Here is a 22,802-nt window from a genome sequence, read left to right on the forward strand (position 1 = left end):
TCATGGGTGAAGCCGTTTTTTCCTTCTCTCAGACTGTCTTCAATAACGTTACCCAAATGTATTTTGTGTTCTACACAGTAGTTTGGGTAACTAAATACACGGTCCAACAGAAGACCCAATCAGCGAACCTATTTTGCCTAGCACCCGAACGGAAACGCAAATAAGCGTCCTCGACGGAGACGACGCAAATCTTCGGCCGCCGTGGACGCGCTCGCCCTACGCCTGGACGGGCGTCACCTGCAACGACGCCGGCGCGGGCTCGAGCTCCGCCGGCCGCAGGTTCGCCGAGCGCGGGCGCGACCTCCGCCGGCCGCGGGCTCGAGCTCCACCGGGCGCGGGCTCCGCCAGATCTGGCCGGGAGAGGGGTCGGCCGGGGAAGAAGAAGAAGGGGAAGGAGCGTCGGGGAAGAAGGGGAGGGGCGCCGACGGGGCTCTGCGTTTGCGTTTGATGGTCGGAGAAGGCAAGTTTTGAGTGCTCTCTTTTCTCACTGTGCGTGACTCAATAACTGGAATGGGTCTCGTGTTTGCTTTCGTGCCGTTGGAGATAGCCTCACAAAGCAATGGGAGGTGAGAGAGCAGAAAAAAATAGCTTATTACATCTTCATCTGACGCAAGTGGGCCCCATCTAATCCCTTTCTCACCTTTACCCATCGTCCGCATCTGGGCGCAGCTTCATCTCTATGCTGGAAGTACGGCGCGGCCACCGGAGCACATGACGGGGCGCATGCGGGGGCAGCTGGCGTGGGGCGCATGCGGCCGCTGGGCGCCTTCGCCGAGCACGGCCGCCAAGACGGGGGCACGTGGCCAGGTGCGACCGCCGGGACGGGGGCGTGGGGCCAGGCGCGACCGCGGGGACGATGCCACGATGGCACGGGGCCAAGCGCGACCACCAGGATGGGGACGCTCGGCCAGGCGCGTCCGCCGGCGCGGGGATAGGGTGCGGCCGCCGGCGCAGGTCCAGTCGTGTCCGCCGGCGCGAGGACAGGGCGCGTCCGACGGCACTTGGCCAGGCGCGTCCGCCGACGTGGTCCAGGGCGCGGCCGCCTGGGGTGCAGTCGCCGGGGGCGTTGTCCTGGGTGCGGTCGACTTGTCCAGGGTGCAGTCGACGAGCACAACCGAGGTCCGAGGAAGAAGATGAGGAATAGAGTAGAAAAAAAAAAGAAAAAGGAAAAGGAAAGGACAAGGGCATCAGGGTCTTTTTATTCTGTTCTATCTCATGTGAAGTTGGTTTTGCCTTTCAAAACATGTCAGCTTGAAAAAAAAAAAAAGCTATTAGTGAAACTGTTAAAAAAAAACTTCACCGGTGAAGCTGAGCGTTGCCAAACGGTCTAGATTTTTAGATTTTCTTGTCCGTCGACGTCCAGATGAGCGAGGGTTCCAAGCGCCGCCGCCGCCGCCCCTCCTCGCCGGTGCTGGCAGCGCCCTTGCCGGACAACGACGACATCCTCCGCGAGATCCTCCTTCGCCTCCCGCCACTGCCGTCCTCGCTCCCCCGCGCCTCCCTCGTCAGCAAGCGCTGGCGCCGCATTCTCTCCGACCCACAATTCCTCCGCCGCTTCCGCGCATTTCACCACCGGCGAGCCCCGCTGCTCGGCTTCTACATCGGCGACTTCGGGATCCCCTACTTCACCCCCACGCTAGACCCGCCCGACCGCATCCCCTCCGCGCGCCTCTCCCTGGCACTGCCCCGCGACGAGAGACGGAGTTTGAGTTTCCTCGGCTGCCGCCACGGTCTCGTCCTCATCCTCAACCGGGCGCGCCTGGAGATTACCGTGTGGGACCCTGTCGCCGGAGACCAGCGGTGCGTGACCCTTCCGCCGGGGTTCAACAGTCAAGACCCACGCTTGGCTGTCCGCGGCGGCGCGCTGCTCTGCGACGACCACGCCGGCGGCCGGGCGCCACTCGAATCCTTCAAGGTGGTGGTCTTACGGACTGATGATGTGCTGCTTGATGCTGACCCTCATGCGTTTGCTTTCCTCTACGAGTCCAATGCTGGTGTGTGGAGCAACATCATCTCAACATCCATCAGGGCTCCGCTTTGGTTGCTCAAGCCTAGCATCCTAGTTGGGAATTCACTCTACTGGTTGCTTCTTGGTTATGGGAATAGCGGCATCCTTAAGTTTGATTTGGATAGAAATAATCTAACTGCCTTTGATACCCCACCAGTTGCACAAGCACAAGTTAGCAGTCAGTCTCAGATCTTGCGGATGGAAGATAGCAGGCTCGGCTTTGCCATTGTGACAGGGTTCAGCATTCAGGTATGGGAGAAGAGGCCCAATTCTGAGGGTGGTGCCAAATGGATGCTTCATAAAACCATCAATCTGGACAAGCTGCTTTCACTGGGACCAATGGGGGATAGATCCAGGATAGTGATACACGGGTATGATGAGGATGGTATTGCAATTTTTGTATCAGCTGATCTGCAAGTCTTCATGATCAAACTCAAGTCACTGCAATTCAAGAGTCTTTTTAAATGTGGTATCATCGACACATATCATCCCTTCACAAGTTTCTATACTACAGGTACCAATTCTGTTTCTCCTATGTCTCGTTGTTGCAGAATCTTCCATGTGCTTAAACTTCATAGCAGGAACCATTGTCCATTGATAATATCTTTCTTTGTCACATACAGCTATTTTTTTTTATTTCTTTTATTGTTACTGAACTGTGTGAAAGATAGCAGTATAGCACAGAAGTTCATCATCAACTGTCTATTGCTGTACACGTAAATTATGCAACTTACCGTTTGTCTGACAATCTTTAGAACTGTTCTTTTTCACCTAAGGTACATTGCTGTTAACTTTTGGAAAATAGAAAAAAAGGAAGAAAACCTAAACATGAACCATCTGATATCTGAAATAAAGACTACATTACATATGGAATGACAATGGTTGTTGTAGTCTTTCATTTGATACTTATATCTACGTTATCTCTCCATTAATCATCTACACTTATGTAAGAACCACAGGTCGTCTTGGTTGTCCATCTAGGTCTGATGGGTACAATCGCGAATCTTAATTATGATATGCGTGGTACATACTAAGAACATGAAGAGATTAGTTTGTCCATTGCCTCCATTTTTATGTATATTTCTTTATTTGACAAAGAACTTTTCTAAACATAGTAGTGTGGGTTCCGTGTCTGCGCTATCTCTATCTGGTACAGTACATCCTTATGGCAAGTCACATTAATCTTTTTTTCTCGAATACGCAGGAGAGCTGCGTATCATTGTATTAATAGAAGAGAAAGGAGTCATACAGAGACCCAAACACACCCACACCCACAAACACTACACCAACACACCTCCACTTACTGACTGGAACTAATCACCTATGCTTGAGAAGAAAACCATGACCAGAGACCCTCTAAACATCAAGAGCTGTGTATCGGGGACAGTCCCCTAGCACCAGCCAAAGACCAAAGGAGGGCTTCCTCCCTAGCAAGGTTCAAAGCTGTAGATAATCTAGGGGTAGCTCCGTTGAAGACACAATCGTTTCGATGTTTCCAGATGGTCCAGGCTCCTAGGATAATGAGGGAATTCAGTCCCTTTCGCGCATCTTCGCTTACTGTCAAGACCGCCTTGTCCCACCAATCATCAAAGGAGGAAACATCTGACTGCGGGGCTAGTGCTGCCAGTCCGATGCTATGTAGGATGTCATACCAGAATTGTCTTGCAAACACACACCCAATGAGAAGGTGCTGGATGTTCTCTTCTTCTTGATCACATAGCAGACAATGGTCCGGATGAGGAAGACCTCTTCGAGCCAACCTGTCAGCTGTCCAGCAGCGATTGTGAGCAACCAGCCACATGAAGAAACGACACTTAGGGGGCGCCCAAGATTTCCAGATGCGCTCAAATGGGGCGAAACTGAGGGCTCCCTCAAAAAGTGCACCATAGGCTGATTTAGCTGTATATTTACCTGAGGCGGACAGCCTCCAAATATGCCTATCAGGGATCCCCTCCTGTACACTTATATCCTCTAGCATATCCCATAGCTCAAGATATTCCATTAAAGCTTGCACAGGTATTTCCCCTTGGATATCTTCTGTCCATTTCGTCTCATCAAGAGCAGTCTTCACAGTGTGTTTGCGTGCCCTTCCTTTTGGTACTAGAACATACAGATTGGGTGCAAGATCCTGAATGCTCTTACCAGCCAACCATTTATCCTTCCAAAAAAGGGTATTGGCACCATCACCAATTTCAGTAATAATGGCCAGGGAGAGGAGGCATTCAGCATCCTTGCTGACTTGCAGTGGCAAACTTGCCCAGGGTTTATTAGGTTCAGACTTTTTGAGCCATGGCCATCTTACTCTTAGTGCAATACATAGAGATTTCAGATCAGAAATCCCAAGCCCACCTAGCTCCTTTGCTCGACAAACCTTGGGCCACGCGATGAGACAATGTCCACCTTTTGCTTCCTTGCGTCCTCTCCACACGAACCCTCTTCTGATTTTATCAATGGCCTTAATTGCCCAGGGAGGTAGATCTATAGCCATGGCTAGATAGATCAGCATGGCTGTCAAGACAAATTGCACTTGCACTACCCTACCAGCCCGTGTCATCAAATCTGCCTTCCAACCCGGTAATTGATCCGCGATTCTGTCAATTATTGGCTGGAATTGCTCCTTTGTTATCAATGGCCTTAATTTGCTTCCTTGCCTTCCAACCCGGTAATTGATCCGCGATTTTGTCACATTAATCTACCCTGCCATATGAAATATACAAATATATTCTTTTGGGCATTTACTTCACACGAATAGTTCTAACTTCTAAGTTGTACCTTGTTTATCATGTACAAGGCCAAATATTAGTTAGATCTAAGGAGTTATGCTTATGACTCAAAAAAAAATCCATATTCACTACAGAATAATTTCTCAGTCTGAATTCTGCTGTGCATTTTGGTTTCCTTATTGCTTGGACTCATTTCTCTCGTAGGCAGGGGCATTGGCAGTGGAGACACTGGAGCTGATATTTTGAACAACACATGAGATGCCTGTCTTAAGGTACCAACCTGTTGTGGTGGTTGTACAGGTAATACAAATTTATTTCCTGCTATTCTTCTAATAAATACCATTTGCATGCAACATCTGATTGATAAATTTAAGCACACTATACCATCAGTGATTTATTAAACAGTGTTGTTTCAAGTGGGATGCAGAACTCCTACAGTGTCCATTTGAGTTACCAAACTTATTAAACAGTATATCTAATGTCATAAGAAGTCTAAATAGTGATGTGGGACTCCAATTCAGCTTGTATGGAGGGATTGTATTAAGCACCCTAGAGGGGACACCTTAGTCCCTGTTTGTTTCCACTTTGGACTGGGAAGATTGTTGAGATTTCAGTCACAATTGCAAACAAAGGGGTATATTGTACAATCGGATTATAACAATCTCGCCAACAATCCACCAATCTCCTTCCCCCAGCTTGTACAGATTGTGATTTCTAAATAAACCAAAGTGGGCACCTAAGTTGAAGACATTTACTCACACTATTGCCACTGACATGGTTCAAAAGGCGCTAGGCGCTAAGACACTGATTAGTGCCTAGGACGCCTAAACATAGATTAAACGTGATTAAGTGTTTAAAGACTAGTTACATATCTATTGATTTAATTGCATAAATGTGTGAGAATAAATAGAAAAGGAAGAGCAATGCCATAACAGCCCACCCAGGCCACTAAGGGGAGCCCATCTAATCTGAACACCATAACACCCAACGATGACCTACCAGCACTGATTCCCAGCAGCCAATCCTCGTTCTCATGCAGCCGTGCTGCCTCTCCTCCGCCTGCGCACCCTATCCATCGCTCGCCCTCTCCATGGCGCACCATCTCTGCTCTTCCTGCGCTGACCCCGTCCACTCCTCCATGTGCCCCACCTCTACTCCGCCCACGCACCCAGTCCTCTCCCCCTCCATGGCACCCCCTGCTTTGGCTGCACGCATGACCCTATGGAGAAATCGAGCAGAGGGTGAGTGAAATGGAGCAACTTGGACACCACCAGGTAGGCATCGATGGAATCGTAATTCAACAAGCCATTTTGCCACCTATTCTCGTTTGTTCTCGTCCTTCACCATCCATGGGATCTGACAGTTCATACTGCGTTTCCAGTTAATTTTTTAGAACACCTGTACTGAACTAGAAACGTTTCCAGTCCATACAGAAGTTCTAAAATTGAAGCAACTCTTCAAACACATTTGAAATGGTGCCACCCCAGTAGCTTGATTTGTTAACATACAATCATAGGCACATTATGCCCTGTTCGCTTAGCTGATAAACCATGGCTAAAAGTACTGTTGCTTGATTTGTCGTGAGAGAAAAATATTGTTCGTTGGCTGAAAAAGTACGGCTTATAAGCGAAGCGAACAGGGCGTTAGTTAAGCATGGATGGATCAACCCATTTTGAATCCCAAGGGATAGTGGCCCTCCCTATAAGCCATCAACCATTTCATCAACTTCTCACCTAATTTACCCCTGTAATAACATGCAGTCCAAAATTATTACCACTAGTACAGAAAACATTTTTAGAGAGAGTTAAAAGTGATCTTCAGAGACGGTTTTAAAACCGCTACTATTCCAGCGATTGTAAAAATAATTGATTTTGCCTCTTAAAATCGACTTTTAGAGGCGGTTGACTTAAGACAACCGCCCTTAAAAATTAATTTTTAGAGGCGGTTGACATAAGTCAACCGTTCCTAAAAATAATTTTCATTTTTTTAAATCATTTAGAGTCTAATAAAAATAAGAAAAAAATATTTCTAATGTAGCTCGTAGAGCTAAGGACCGGCCACCGCACACAAGATTTATTTTTCACTTATTTTGAATAAGTGCCAACCACTTGGGATTCGAACCACGATCTCTCTCGCGCGCGATCTCTCCCCTACCACCGCTTTACACATTCACTTGTGTTAGTCCTACGATGTTGTCTATTTCTACTAACATGTACAAATCTTGTAATTAATATTTTAACTCATAAACAATCTTAAATGAGAAAACTTTCAACTATAAAGTTTTAGATCTCGTCGAGCACTACAACTTTGACATAGAACATTTCTCCATCCAAGGTTATTTGAAAAATTCAAAAATTTGAAATTCAAAATCTAAGAGTTAATTTATATATTTGGAACCCTAAATGATCTCAAACAAAAATTTTATCAACTATAAAGTTTTAGATCTCGTCGAGCTCAACAATTTTGATATAAATTTTGTCTTCATCTGACTTTATTTAAAAAAAAGTATGAATTTATTTGTGCTACAGCTATTTTTAAAGACGGTTGACTTAGGTAACTGCCCTTGAAAATCGATTTTCAGACGAGGTTGACTTAATTAAACGGCCTCTAAAAATCGATTTTCAGAGGAGGTTGACATAAGCAACCGCTCATGAAAATAGCATTTTCAGAGGTGATTCTCTTAACGGAATAACAAGCTTATTAAGAAAACTCATTGTTCATGCAGATAAACAAATAACAAGTTTATTAATTTGCTTGTTATTTGTTTATCTGCATGAACAATGAGTTTTTCCTCTCTTAATCTTGAAAATCTAGCAAATTAATTCTTGACCTCATCTGAGATAGCAACATTACATTTTTAATATCTCTTAATCCAAAGATCCGTTTGACGCGTTTCTAGTTGTGTTAGTATTTTATCTCGTTCGCTCTGATAAAATTTGAGATCAATCGCAACAACGGTGTAGGATCCACAGTATTTTTTACTAACATATCAATATGCTGTCTCGTGACTATGATAATGTGTTGGAATTGTTTTGGAGTGATTTGTTAATCGTGAAAAATATTATTTCGGTTGTGCAATCATTCACCAACCTCTCCTATCCTATAGTAAATCCATCCTACACTATAGCCTGCCGCCATCCTGGAATTCCCTTCAGCGATGGCGTCCAGGACCGTCTAAGACACAGGAAACACGAGAACGTCCTTTCAGCAATTGCTTTGTCAGTGTTAGAATTTATACGGATAATTCCCCTAAATTCATATGAAGAAATTCTAATAAATCTCAGAGGCCCAATACCTATATTTTCTAATGGGCTTTAATGTTTAAGCTCATGAGTAGAGGTGGAAGGTGCAACATCAATGAGTACCATATTGCTAATTGATGTGGAGGTAGGGGGTTCTCCTCCCTATTGGAAGTTTTTGGGAAAAATCTTATTATTGGAAGTTTCAGTTGAAAAATCTTAAGGTAGACAAATAGTATTTTCCTCTTCTCGCTACCCCCATCCCGATCTTCTGCGTGCACCGACGTTCGGGAGAACAGGTCTCCGCAACACTCGTCCTTGCGATCCTATACCGGGAGAGGACGAATAAGGTTTTTGGGAAGCGCTCTTCGCACGACTGTTCCCGACTTCCATGATGGGTCATCTTCCATCCATGTCAGGCGGCGCTACGTCCCGGCGTATCAGTCGTCAACTGCTCCAAGCTCTTCCTCCGCCGCTCATCGATGACCTTGCGCCACCACCACCTGCATGTCCATCACCGATGACATCGTCTCCTGCTACAGTCGAAAGGTACATACCTTGTGATCCAATGTCTCGATTGATGTTGTTTAATCTGACTAGTGTACGGGCTATGTTTACACTAGTTCTTGTATTCATGCTATTAAATCATACTAGTATACGAACTATGCTTATACTAGTTTCTGAGATTGTCATGATTTATATTCTGGTTTTAATCTAGAAATTGCCTAATTATTCAACAATCCAAAAACCTTATTATAGGCTTTTTCCTGATTTAACTATGGCTGGTTTCGCTGACGCGCTGAGGCCGAAAAAGTTTTCTGGCGCGCATTTTAAGAGGTGGCGAGTTAAGGTCACGCTCTGGTTAGAGGCTACGAAAGTGTTCTGAATTACTATTGGCTCGCCCGAGGGAAAGATCTCTGAAGAAGATCAGAGAAGATTCCAGAAAGACAACACTATCTTTAGAAGAACAAATCTGAACAGTCTTGCTAGCCATTTGGTAGATGCAAACTTGCACTTCCAAGATGGGAAGGCGTTGTGGGATCATCTGAGTGCTATCTTTGGTGCATCAGATGCAGGCGGTGAGGTGAACATAATGGAGAGCTTTCATGACTACAAGATGTTTGGTAACCGATCTATAGTCAAATAAGCTCATGAGGTTCAGCGCATGGCAAGAGAACTTGAACTCCTTAAGTGTGTCGTACTCGATGAGTTCGTGATCGGATGCATTATTGCAAAGTTGCCTCCTTCATGTAGGGGCTTCGGCACAACTCTTAAACATAAGAGACAGAAAATATCAGTTGAAAACCTGATAGCATCTCTTGATGTTGAGGAGAAGGCTCCGGCTAAGAACACTATTGAGAAGGAGAACGAGGGCCATTCTAGCATCAATTTGGTGCAGAGAAACCCACATGGCAAGAACAAAGGAGAGAATAAACCTTTCAATGCCAAATTAACAACTACCTTCGAGAAGAAGAAAAACAATGCAGAGTTGCGTTGCTTCACTTGTGGAGAGCTTGTTCATTTTTCCAATGAGTGTCTAGATCGAGCGGACCTCAAATGGAAAAAGAAGAATGTCAACCTCGTGACTATTAGCAATGCTGATGAGGAGTATGGTAATGTTCCTACTGTACTTTCAGTGTTTCAATCCCCAAGTTGTTGGGTTGATACATGTGCTAATATTCATGTGTGTGTTGACATCTCTATGTTTTCTTCTTAACATGGGCTCCAAGGTTCCTCTGTCCTAATGGGGAATGGGTAACATGCTTCTATTCGTGGTGTTGGCATGGTAGATCTAAAGTTTACTTTGGGGAAGATCGTGCAGCTGAAGAACGTGCGGCATGTCCCTACTATTCACAAGAACCTTGTTAGCGCCTCCCTTCTTTTGAGAGATGGGTTTAAGGTAGTGTTAGAGTCCAATAAAGTAGTAATGTCTAAGCATGGACAGTTTATTGGTAAAGGCTATGAGTGTGGAGGCTTGTTCCATCTTTCTTTGGCAGATTTTTGTAATAAGTCAGTGAATCACATTTGTGGCACAATTAATGATATTTCGAGTGTTTGGCACTCTTTTTTATGTCATTTGAGTTTTGGATTGATGTCACAATTATCTAGCATGAGTTTAATTCTAGATTTCACTATTGCCAAAGGTTCTAAGTGCCATAGTTGTGTGCAATCAAAGCAACCTCGAAAGCCTCACAAGGCAGTGGAGGAGAGAAACTTGGCACCTCTAGAACTCATACGTTCTAATCTATGCGAAATGATTGGTGTGTTGACAAAAGGTGGAAAGAGATACTTCATGACTTTAATTGATGATGCAACTAGATTTTGCTATGTTTACTTGCTTAAATCTAAGGATGAAACGCTAGACTACTTTAAAATCTATAAGGTTGAAGTTGAGAATCAACTAGAGAGAAAGATTAAGTGTCTAAGGTCGGATCGTGGTGGTGAATATTTTCCTAGATTGTTTGATGAATTCTGTGAGGAACATGGTATTATTCATGAGAGGACGCCTCCCTATTCGTCCGAATCAAATGGGGTTGCTGAGAGGAAAAACGTACGCTAACTAACTTGGTGAATGCCATGTTAGACACTGTTGGTTTATCTAAGGCATGGTGGGAGAGGCTTTATTGACTGCGAGTCATGTCCTGAATAGAATTCCGAACAGAAATAAAGAGACAACCCCTTATGAGGATTGGGTTGGGAGGAAACCATCACTTTCATACTTGCGTACGTGGGGATGTTTGGCGAGAGTCAACATACCAATTTCTAAAAAGCGCAAGCTTGGACCGAAGACAGTAGACTGTGTCTTTCTAGGATATGCTCACCAGAGCATTGCCTATAGATTTTTAGTAGTAAAACCTAAAGTTCCTGGTATGCATGTTGATACAATTATGGAATCTCGTGATACTATATTTTTTGAGAACATATTTCCTATGAAAGATATGCATAGCAATACTAGATTTTCCTCTGAGATAGCTCCTGATTTTACTATACCTATCAAGTCTCCTGTTGAGTCATTTGAGCAACCACTTGAAGAAGTTCATGAGAAGGATGACAATGAAGTTCCTGTGAGGAACAAGAGATGAAGGATTGCAAAATCTTTTGGTGATGATTTCATGGTGTTCCTTATAGATGATACTCCCACCTCTATTGTAGAGGCATATGCATCCCCAGATGCAGATGATTGGAAAGAAGTTGTTCGTAGTGAGATGGACTCGATTCTTTCTAATGAAACTTGGGAATAATCTTAGCTGCCATTTGTTTATAAACCTGTGGGCTATAAGTGGGTGTTCAAGAAGAAGCTTAGGCCTGATGGTACTATTGATAAGTACAAGGCTCGGCTTGTGGCTAAGGGTTATACCCAGAAGGAAGGCGAGGATTTCTTTGATACTTATTCACCTATTGCTAGAATGACCACTATTCGAGTGCTACTTTCCCTAGCTGCCTCATATGGTCTTCTCGTTTATCAAATGGATATGAAGACAACTTTCCTTAATGGAGAGTTGGATGAGGAAATCTATATGGATTAGCCTGATGGGTTTATAGTAAAAGGTGAAGAGCACAAGGTGTGTAAGTTACTGAAATCTTTGTATGGCTTGAAGCAAGCACCTAAACAATGACTTGAGAAGTTTGACACAACTTTAACTAGTACGGGCTTTGCCATAAATGAGGCAGATAGGTGTGTGTACTATCAACATGGTGGGGGCGAATCTGTTATATTATGTTTGTATATGTTGATGATATTTTAATCTTTGGTACAAACATTGATGCAATTAATGAGGTCAAGTCTTTTCTGTCAAAGAGTTTTGATATGAAAGATCTAGGAGAAGCTGATGTGATTATAAACATCAAACTCATTAAGGATGAGAGTGGGATTACTTTATTGCAATCTCACTATGTTGAGAAGGTCTTGAGCTAGTTCGGCTTTATGGATATCAAGCCTTCTCCAACACCTTATGATCCCAGTGTGACATTGAGAAAGAATAAGAAGATATCTAGAGACCAATTGAGGTACTCTCAAATCATTGGTTCACTCATGTACTTAGCTAGTGCAACAAGACCAGATATCTCTTTTGCTGTGAGCAAGTTGAGTAGGTACATGTCCAACCCAAGCGATGATCGTTGGCATGCACTTGAAAGGGTCTTGCATTATCTTAAAGGTACAATGAGTTTTGGGATTCACTACTACACTCACACCTTTCATAGCCATGTCATAACCCACATCGCAGTCCAATTTTGGCCTCTGTAGTAAGCTATCGATAGTGATGGTCATAGCCTTCACCGTCACCATCTGGGACCGACTGCGGTGTACACTAACACTACCGATTGACTTATGATCCATCCATGATTAGGTCCTTACTTCAGTCATATTAGAGCACGACTCGACTGTGGATGTACACTAACACTGCCGCATTGGCAAATGATCCGACTGTGTCGAGGCTATCAAAACCGTTGTGTGGGCACATCAACCGCCTGTGTAGTGGTCACCAGCACCATCGCCTTGTACTTCGACCTAACTGTCAATGGTGCAGGTTCACTGTTGGTTCGACGACCGAGACGCCTGTGTAGAGGTTAACACCACCGTCGCTTTAGCATATGATCCACAAGTGCAAAGTCATGGTCACCATCGCCTTGCACCATGATCCACCTTTGATGATCGTTTAGTCAGTGTCAGGTTACTAAATGATTCAGTGGTGACACACTTTGATCCCTACCACATAATACGAATAGCGATGGTGTTAGATGTTTGCACCACCAATGACGGTGGTAATAACAAAACAATAAATGGCTCTTAATAGCTTACTGAACACAAAGCATACAGATATAATCATTGCATCCATAAACCATGTTCTTACAACAACAATGGACGTTTACCATAATATCTTTCTCAACTGATGTCCTAACACAAACGATACATAGATTGCAAACTAAAGGTACTGATCTCTATAGGCTTACATAATGAAACAACGTAGCTATGCTCCTCCTATGTGGCACTCCTGCTTGCTAGGCAAAAATGAATATAATTAGTGCATCCTTCGAATTGGTAGGCTATGCACCATGGAACCCCTCTTCTTCCTCTTAGCCAATGTAGGAAAATTGTTCAAAAGCACTCAGACTCCACCTGCACAAAGCAGCACAATTAATAATATTTAATACACCGTTCCTATAGTTACAAAGCCCAAATTGGCCTATATATAGAATCAAAACAACTACCTACCTAAACAAAGGCATGACATAATTACAACAAAATACAATATATGCACTTTTACTGCTCTGCTAATGACTCCATGAACAAGGGAACATAAAAAAGATAGTGAGGTCCGCCACTCATACATAATAGTTTCTAGGTACTTCTAGGATAGCCGATGGCTAGGGCAAGGAGGACATGAACTTTACTGCGGTTCATGTCATATGCAAGCAGTGCTTTGTCCTCCCCAACAAGGAAAATCAAATTCCATTATGGATGAACTACAATCACTCTATAGGCTGCATCACAAACCTCGATACCAATTTCAATATTATTCTTTGCAAATAGCTCCAACGTGGTCACCTTATGCTTCAATGTCCATTTACTAGTACCATAGTCTTCAAGGATCCAGATTGAAAGCTCATACCTATTCAAAGTATCAGCAGTACATAAACACAACTGACCCTGAGCTTCATGGATAGAGATTGCATCACCAGTTGGCCTATGAATTTTCCTCCATGTCTTTCCCTTTATATCAACAACAATTATCTAGGTGAACTCTAGCATGTGCATAAAACCATTAACAAACACACCTTTTCCATATTTGCATACTACAATACCCTCGCCCTATTTAGATTCTTTAAAGATCCATGCTCCAGTATTAGATGAGTAGATGTTGACACCCATGGAGTCATCATCGTTGATCCCATATTCAAACACATGGAAGTGCGAGGAGACTATCAGATCGAACCCCAAGCGAGCTGAACCACAAGAATGGTTGCTACCCGGCAGTAGCAACCATTTCTTAGTCACCGGATTATAGACAACATAGCAAAACCCAGAGTACCAGAAGAGGATGAGGCCCTAGGAGCAATCTGAGATCACAACATCCTAAATGGGGAAGGGAAAGAAGGACAAGGAGGGGTATTCACCATTGACGCTAGTGAAGTTGCGTTTGCATTTCTAGTTGTGGTAGAAGAATCCAGCGAGAATCTGGGGCAGCTCCTTACGATACTTGGATCCCAAGATGAGGCTATTCCAGGAGCGACAGACACACTTGCAGCTGCACAAGGAGCGAACAGTGAGGTGGCTGAGGATGAGGACCAAGACATGGTATAAGAGGATGGCCACTTTGTTCCTCTTGTTAGGGCCTCCTCCTCCATCTTGACAAGGATCTGGTGGAGAGGGGATGACGATGGAAGGGCGACGCTGTTGCCTGAATCAGAGAAGGAGCGACTACGGAGATGTGTTCGTGAGCTCGTTAATAATCAGATGGAAGTTTCATTCGTACTCAAATGAGTGAAGAAGGGAATAAAAATCCAAGAATAATGCATAAGGGAACTGCGAAAGCATTACCATTGCCTTTGGACCTTACGGCATTGAGCTCGAGCGACGATGGCGGTGAAGAGTATCACCCTGGTCAATGGTGGATCTGTGTTGTCTACCTGCCGATGAGGTGTACCGACATGGAGCACTGGCTTGTCGGTGGTGACTGGCGGCTTGCACGCCGCTGAGTAGGGGAGGTCGCGCAGTTCAGCACTAGGGAGCAGGGGCGGTGATGAAAAACAACAGCACTAAGGAGGAGAAAGATACGGTGGAGAGCATCCTTTGTAAGCAACTATATCAGACGTAGGAATGCAAATTTCTGGAAAAAAACTTGGGAAATACTCGCGGGAGTGACGTGTAGGACTCACGCATGGGCTTGGAAATTGACGAAAGTGGCGGTGAAGGCTACCGGCGGTGATGATTGGGAGATGTTAGCACCTACTAACGACAGACGTGGCATACAGTTTGTGACCTCTAAGGCGCACAAATGAAACGTTTAAGTCATAGCAAACAGAGATGAACTCAAAGTAATAACTACTAATATTATGAACATTTTTGTTCAGAATACAGAGGCATGTTACAATCGCACTTCTCGTGGGGAGCGTTACGAACGATGTCCTCTACATCCATCGTGGCTAGGACACCATCGCCCACGGTGGAGAACTCGCCAATCAGGTTCTAGCACTGCCGATAGCTCGTCTCTCCCAAGAACCCCAACTCCACCACGGTCAGGTCCTCACCCAGCCGAAGCTGGGTGGCGTCCATGGCCGAAGCGGCCCTAGGCGAATGCGGTACGTGGCCACCTCCATGACCTATGGTGGCACGGTGTAGAGGCGGTCTGCTAGGGTCATCCCCATAGGCACAGGAGGCAAAAGCACGTGGATGGCGTTGCCTGCTGCCGCGTGGAGGTCCTGGTAGCGCCTGTTGCTCACGGCCACCATTCGGGAGGAGACATGAGCGTTGTCATCGGCTACCTAGCAAAGGCGAATCGCCTCCGCTGCCTCGCCCTGTGCAGCGATCAGCTGCTCCTAGACATCTAAAAAGGAGACAAGAAAATGCTACAACTGAAGACACGACGTTGTATGTAGTGAAAGAGCAAGATCATATCATGCTGAATGCCTTACCAGCAAGGCGCGCCTGGGCCTCAGCGGCAACATAGAGGCACAGCCAATCCACCTCCTGGCTCTCCTCGTGAAGGGTGGAGGTGGCCACGTCTATCTGTTCCACCAACATGAGGACATCATCCACCCCCTCCCCCTCGCCGTCGTCGTTGGAGATAGCCAGAAGTGGGGATCGGCTCTCCGGTGGTGGCGCCGCCAAGCTGCCCTCCCCACCCTGTTGTAGCATCGCATGAAAGCGGGGATGAGCAGGGACAACCTCCAGAGACTCTTCCATTGGGCACTTCATTGCCTGATCCACCATTGGATGAGATGTGAAATATGGTGTGTCGAGGTGGAGTGCCAGATGAAGAAGATAGAAGTTTGAGAGAAAAGGAATCGTGTAGTTGCTTCCTCGCTTTTATAGAAGGATGGGCAAGATAGGCGCCCGTTGGAGTTCCCTTTGATTGCATTGAGCGAGAGCAGGAGTTAAGGCGAGGCCACGTCTCGCACGATCTTACTAGAGAAACGCTGCTCCTAGCGGAAGTAATGGTGATGGAACGGTGTTGAAAGTTGGATGGAGAAAATTGACTCGACCACACGGCTCAGCCCCTCTAGCGCTAACCACGATCTTAGGGGAGACAAAGTGACGAACCGCTAGCCTATTTTATTTTTATCGATATTGGCAGCTTTGAATTATCTTTTGTAATGGTAGAAGTGGGTAATTTACATGCAAAATTAGGGGGTTCACACGGTTTACGCAGTTCACAGGGTTTACACTATTAGGGCCTCTAATTAGTAATCGTAATAAGATAGTAAGATAAAAGATTTTTTCATTCTAATTTTTTTTCACATTTTCATACACGGTTTACGCGATTCACACGGAGGATGACGATTGACTTCTCCAATACGTTTGACATCCCCGTGCCATGGAACCTTCAAGAACTGGAGCGATCATAAAATCCCAACAGGGTTTTTTGAACTCACCTTGCTCCGCTCTGATCCCCCACCCTAGTGCTCTGCTCTGCCATGACGTCGCTCCCCTAATCCAAGGATCCATCTTTTGCAGCCATCGCGCGTGTCCTCGTTCCATGGAGAAGCTCCCAAAGGATATGGCTGTTGAGATTGCTAGCCATGTCGTAGCGGCTATAGCGGATCCCATGGAAGATCTTGGCATCCTATGGGCAACCTATTCACAGATGCATAGGGTGTTTGGCGATGCCGTAGTGCGACAGAGCATACTACTACGATGGGTGTTGCTACGTGGGATACACCTTGGGACCTAGAACCGGTTCTATGACCATGAGTACCACGCCAAGCTCATTGCCAGGCTTGCTAGCGTCGACAACCCGGAGGCCTGCTTCTACGCTGGGATGCGCGCAGTCTTCATGGAAGACTACACCGCGCTCATGCCATGGCTCGACATGCTTGAGTGCTCCGCCGCGGTAGGCCATGATGTTGCTACATTTGTTCTCTCCCTTGTGCTCCATAGGTCTAATAGCGGTGCCAGCAATGACAATATTGTTCGGCGGTGGTTGAGGAAGGTCGAAGGTGATGAAGCGGGCCCGATGGTGAATGTGACGTGGAAGAACAAGATATGTACACGGCACCTCTAACAAGCCATGTTTGTGTTGGAGGAATTTGTTGGGCGACTAGCGCTAGGTCAGTCTAGTTCTCTACCTCCTCTGGCCATGCCGGTGCGTCGCTAGGACGGACATTAGTGCGGAGACGGAGGCTGTGGCATCCACATAGGATGGGAAGGTTGGGAGGAGTGGGCTATGTTCTGTAGTGAGGAGTGTAGGATCCGCTATGAGTGTGATAGGTTCTTCAAATCAATGTGGTAGATTTCATGCAGATCAATGTTGATATGTATATATTTGGATGACAGGGATTTGTATGATAAACTCTTCATTCTCCTTAATACAATGATACACAAGTATGATTCCTTTCTAAACTCGTTATAGTTACCTTCCGTCTCGTATGATGCGGTTCAGATTTCCTTGCACATGTTTTCAATTTCTTAATACAAGTTATTCAAGTCATCTCCACTAATAAACACGAGCGGGGAAGGCAACATTCAAGGTCCGTGACATCCATGGCCACCCACACGAGTCACGGGCGATGGAGCAGGGAAGACGACGCAGACCATTTGATTCCCTACATTTGTGATCTAACACTAACGCTGAATCACCGTATGAAACGTCGATGAGAGCTGCAATAATGACAATTTGCAAATAAACCAAGGCAAATACTTCCACCCTAGCACCATCTTAGTGAGGTGCTTTACCTCACGTCTATGTAGCCAAGCCAAATACTACGACACTTAAAAAATGGAGTAACAAGCATCACAACCATTCAATTATTAATTATTTTTAAGGCAAAAACTATATATAAACAACACAACAACAATCATCATGATAACTTCATTGATAACTTCAGTTACATTCCACAATTGTACAATAACAAAGACCTATCGAAGACTACTGGGTGTACAATAACAAAGACCTACAAGTACATGTACGTCCCATAGTCGAGTCTAGAGATAGGCAGTGCACGCTAAGGACGAGGCAGCACCTCGCAAAACTTTCACTAGCATCTACACCTCTCATGGTCGAGAGAGAGAGAGCAAGAAGAGGAGCATCTCAGTGAGGTGCTTTACCTTCCCTTCTGCACCTCTCATGGTCGAGAGAGAGAGAGAGAGAGAGCAAGAGGAGCATCTCCACCTCCCATGGTCGTGAGCATGTGCATTCCTACATAGGATGACAAATTGTCAATATGTAAGTTTAGTGGTAGGAAAAAGTGAAGGAAACCATTTTTGTCCACATTTCTTGTGTAGTAACTTCCTTGTCGATTAGGATATGGTGGTGCTCACGTCTCATGGTCGCGAGGAGGGCGTGGAAGAGAAGTGTCGTCATCGTCGCTGCTGCTCTAGAGGAAGGAGGATCGCCAGGGCACCGGGATAGTAAATCAGCACAAGAAATGTGCAGGACAAACCAAGGATACCTAAGTGCATTGAGTACCCCTTCGCTTGCCCGAATAAGCAAACCCCCTTAATCGCAAAACTTCCACTAGCACCTAGATCGAGCAGCCCCCGCTGCGCCTAGATACCTGTAGTACCCAATCTTGAAGGCCTTCTCCTAATGACGCTGCCATCGCCAGAGGAGTTGGAGAAGGAGCACCATGGCAATGAAGAAAATATAGATGGTTGGCTCAGGAGCTTTGTTTGTATCTATCTATATCTAAGGAGGAAGGAGTGTGTGGATTGCTAAGAAGCGCATCCAGCCCTGGCTTAAATAGGCCAACCTTGAAGATGGAGAAGCAGAGAGGAGCAGTTAATATATGCATCAGGGAAGACGAAAGTAATGGTGATGCAACTATGTTGTGGGTAGTTGGGAAATGGGGAAATAACTCGCGCTGAATTTACTATCGCCGGTACACTAAATGGTCGTGTAGGGCCGGCGGCCATAACTCCTATCCTAGTCGGCTTGGGCACTCCAAATGACTGGTGGAATTCAACCCCACTACCACCGCCGCATTGATGGTTTTCAACTGCTGGTTTCCATCCTTAGGAGGCCTCCCTATCGGGCCAACCGATGGTGGAAGTATCACACCGACGCTTTTATCGCTACGGCAGTGAAAGTGGTGATAGTAATAAGTCAATCTATAGTAGTGTTTTAACTATTGTGGACATCCAACTAGTGCTTGAGGGATATAGTGATTCGAACTGGATATCTGATATTGATCAGATCTACGCCACAAGTGGGTATGTGTTAACTCTTGGAGGTGGCGCAGTGTCATGGAGGTCTTGCAAACAGACTATTTTGACAAAATCAACCATGGAAGTAGAACTTACTGCTTTAGATACACCTTTTGCAGAGGCTAGAATGGTTGTGTGAGCTCTTGTTGGACTTGTCGGTTGTTGAAAAACCAATACCGGCTATCCTTATGAACTGTGATAATCAAACGGTGATTACTAAAGTGAACAGTGCTAAGGATAATGCGAAGTCAACAAGACACATTATAAGACGTTTGAAGTCTGTCGGGAAGTTGAGAAACTCCGGAGTAATAGTTGTGGCTTATGTGCAAACAAACAAAAACCTAGCAGATCCCTTTACAAAAGGGCTATCATGAAATGTGATAGAAAATGCATCAAGGGAGATGGGTATGAGACCCATGTGAGTTTACAATAGTAGTAACCCAACCTTTTTGATCGGAGATCCCGTGACTAAGGACCTGGGAAGAACAAACTATTGGTAAACTGAGGAGAGTAATTTATAACCCTCTCTAAGTGAAGATGCAATACTCTCAGTGCGATGAGGCTTGTAAGGTAGGTTGGTGAATGCCTTAATATGTTATTGACTTTAACAAGCGAAGGTGCTGTCCTGTAGAGTATTCTTGAAAGAACATACATATATGAGTCCAACTGTAAAACGTCACAGTCTATGAGATTTAGGTGATCTCTAGTAAGTTCATGAAGAGACCTAGGGAGTACGACGTGTATGCTCCACCCGCGGGGAAGGCTACTGGTAGCCAGGTACTAGTTTGACTTTGAGTAAAACTCGTTCGCACAAAACTTGCAATTCAAGGCATAGTCCATTGTTGAAGTTGCGGATGGGTGTAACTTGAAGCTCTAGGCGGATGTTCAACTTAACAGTCTCTGCCAAAACATTAGTATATAAACAGTAGTGGGAGAAGGAAAATATCTATACTGGGTAGTTGAGATCTGGTGGGGGATTGTTAGAATTTATATAGATAGCTCCCCTAAATCCATATGAAGAAATTCTAATAAATCTCAAAGGCCCAATATCTGTGTTTCCTAATGGGCTTTAATGTTTAAGCTCATGAGTAGAGGTGTAAGGTGCAACATCAATTAGTACCATATTGTAAATTAATGTGGAGGTAGGGGGTTCTCCTCCCTATATATATATGTACCAATCCTCCTGAGAAAATACACACAAAAACTATTATTGAGAGTTTCAGTTGTGAAATCCTAAGGTAGTCAAATAGTATTTTCCTCTTCTCGCTACTGCGCTGTCGCCATAGTCTCCCCATCCCAATTGTCTGTGTGCACCGACGTTTGGGAGAGCAAGTCTCCGGAACCCTCGTCCTTGCAATCCTGCACTGGGAGAGGACAAATAAGGTTTTTGGGAAACACTCTTCGCGCGACTGCTCCCGACTTCCATGACGGGTTGTCTTCCATCCAAGTCAGGAGGCGCTACGCCCCGACGTATCCATCGTCAACTGCTCCGAGCTCTTCCTCCGCCAGCTCATCGACGACCTCGCACCACCACCACCACCTACATCTCCATCACCGGTGACATCGTCTCCTGCTACAGTCAAAAGGTACACACCTCGTGAACCAATGTCTTCGATTGATGTTGTTTAATCTGACTAGTGTATGAGCTATGTTTACACTAGTTCTTGTGTTCATGCTGTTAAATCATACTAGTATACAAGCTATGCTTATACTAGTTTCTGAGATCGTCATGATTTATATTCTGGTTTTAATCTAGAAGTTGCCTAATTATTCAACAGTCAGAGCACCTAAAACATCACAGACCCATCTGCGTTCCAGCAGAGCCTCCCACTTCAGTCATGGCGCAAAGCCTTTCCAAAGGAAGAGCACGAGCCAGGACACCAATCGATCTGGTTGATCGCCCACACCGAGAGGCAAGACATGATGGAAATGTGCACCAGAATCGCAGAAAGGGTGATCTTGGTGAGAAGTGCGCGGCCCGCACTTGGTTAACAACAACCCGGATTTCCATGTCAGAATTCTCGATGAGGTTCAGCTATTTCCTTTCCGATTTTTACTTCAATTGTTGACATACATTCATTTGTACTTATTCAATTGTTAAATTGCACACAATAAAAAGAGAAAATACATTAGGGGGAGGCCTCATTGCTGCCATCGTCTTCGGTTTCGTGACCAGCCCATCTGATCATGGAATAGAGGAACTCCTTGAGGTCCACCATCCCATTCCTGTTCAGATCCATCTCCTCTACAAACAAACAACCAACCAATCACACACAGAAAGAACATGACGTGCATGACACAAACAAGAGGCAGATGGAGTACTGAATAGCTGTGCTGTTATGTGGCTGGGGGTCCTCTCCTGGTGAGACGCCTCGTTCATCCTGTGGGTGACGTCTTTCCTCTTCATCTTGCCATCCCCATCCTTGTCGAAGAAGATGAACGCGTCGATGAGCTCGTCGAAGACATAGTTGAGCTTCGCTGACTCAAACTCTGAAACCTGAATTAACCAATCTTCCCAACATGAGCGGATCGAAATAACTGTCTTGCAGATAGAGTAGCTAGAGAGGAAGGAAGAGGAGAGTCGTGTGTACCCGGCGTGTAACGTCTGGTCCGAACAGCAGGTACATGAGGCAGAGGAGCACGACGAACTCCTGGAACTGGATCCCGTTCCTGCTGTTGATGTCGCAGTAGTGGTGCAGGTTGTCCATCTCCTTCTCGGACATCTGTACCTGGAGCTTGCTCAGGAAGCTCTGCAGCTGTTCGTTGTCGATTGTGCCATCTGAATCCTCGTCTGCAACGGAACAAAAATATATATAATTCATTCCGCGCTGCGCTTGCATTGCAGATAATGATGCGTGCTTAGCGAAATGAAGCTCCTCTTGCATCGACTTTACCGTACTGGTCGAAGATGTCCTTGATGTCCCGGAGCCCCTCCTTGAACCTGGGCAGACGCATCGTTATGCTGTTCACTGACCTGAAGGTCCTCTGCCGGGACCTCGTCCTCTCCCGGAGCGCGTCTGCCACCTTGTCGTCGAGGTCTTTCTCCACTCGCCGGCGCTTGATCGGCTCCATACATATGGAAGCGACCATACCCATCTCGGCAAGTGACCACCAGTTAAGCTGACCTAGCAGGAGGAAGTAGCACAAGTTAGCCCTTGTGTTATCTACATGCAAGCCTTTGTGGAAGCCGATCAATCGAGTAGATTTAAGAGGAGATCATGTGTGTGTTGGCTATTTTAGCAGAGAAGCCTTGTTGTGCTTGTGCAGACAATATCTTGGAGGAGGGAAAGTTCCATCAAACCCAATGAGACATTAGGATTATTTAGCGACACTAGATAAATAATCAAGTTATATTTTCTTTGCAGCTTTCACCATTTACCATGGAGAAAAAACAGGGGAAATGCATGGTGCCACCTGCGGAGAGATGGAAATGGTGATTCCTGCCGCTGTCAGCGCCCTCTGAAGAG

The 22,802-nt window shown here is 45.4% G+C and overlaps 3 protein-coding genes across 6 annotated transcripts; 1 reads left to right on the forward strand and 2 right to left on the reverse strand.

Moving 5' to 3' along the window:
* Positions 1-394: 394 nt before the first annotated feature.
* On the forward strand, positions 395-22,802 carry LOC136494305 (F-box/kelch-repeat protein At3g61590-like). Of its 2 annotated transcripts, XR_010768555.1 has the most exons (6): positions 395-2,522; positions 4,936-5,031; positions 8,390-8,519; positions 20,788-20,921; positions 21,114-21,364; positions 22,701-22,802. XR_010768555.1 is itself a non-coding variant. In XM_066490476.1 (2 exons), the coding sequence occupies exons 1-2, from the start codon at positions 1,364-1,366 to the stop codon at positions 4,986-4,988; spliced, it is 1,212 nt and encodes a 403-aa protein (XP_066346573.1). In that variant the 5' UTR covers positions 395-1,363; the 3' UTR covers positions 4,989-5,529. The 2 variants fall into 2 exon arrangements, 1 of the variants encoding a protein (XP_066346573.1); XM_066490476.1 differs by lacking the exons at positions 8,390-8,519; positions 20,788-20,921; positions 21,114-21,364; positions 22,701-22,802 and having other exon boundaries at positions 4,936-5,529.
* LOC136494307 (uncharacterized) lies at positions 3,194-4,598 on the reverse strand. Its single transcript, XM_066490477.1, has 2 exons — positions 3,920-4,598; positions 3,194-3,775 (listed from the first exon to the last, which is right to left on the reverse strand). Exons 1-2 carry the CDS (start codon positions 4,560-4,562, stop codon positions 3,372-3,374), a joined length of 1,047 nt encoding a protein of 348 aa, XP_066346574.1. The 5' UTR covers positions 4,563-4,598; the 3' UTR covers positions 3,194-3,371.
* LOC136494308 (probable calcium-binding protein CML22) lies at positions 20,503-22,720 on the reverse strand. Of its 3 annotated transcripts, none has more exons than XM_066490480.1 (5): positions 22,230-22,720; positions 21,927-22,126; positions 21,658-21,832; positions 21,464-21,580; positions 20,503-20,905 (listed from the first exon to the last, which is right to left on the reverse strand). In XM_066490480.1, the coding sequence occupies exons 1-4, from the start codon at positions 22,429-22,431 to the stop codon at positions 21,465-21,467; spliced, it is 693 nt and encodes a 230-aa protein (XP_066346577.1). In that variant the 5' UTR covers positions 22,432-22,720; the 3' UTR covers positions 20,503-20,905; position 21,464. The 3 variants fall into 3 exon arrangements, with proteins under 3 accessions (XP_066346577.1, XP_066346576.1, XP_066346575.1); XM_066490479.1 differs by having other exon boundaries at positions 20,503-20,908; XM_066490478.1 differs by lacking the exon at positions 20,503-20,905 and having other exon boundaries at positions 21,346-21,580.

Source organism: Miscanthus floridulus, chromosome 11, assembly GCF_019320115.1.
Source record: "Miscanthus floridulus cultivar M001 chromosome 11, ASM1932011v1, whole genome shotgun sequence".
In the NCBI taxonomy this organism is placed as follows: domain Eukaryota; kingdom Viridiplantae; phylum Streptophyta; class Magnoliopsida; order Poales; family Poaceae; genus Miscanthus; species Miscanthus floridulus.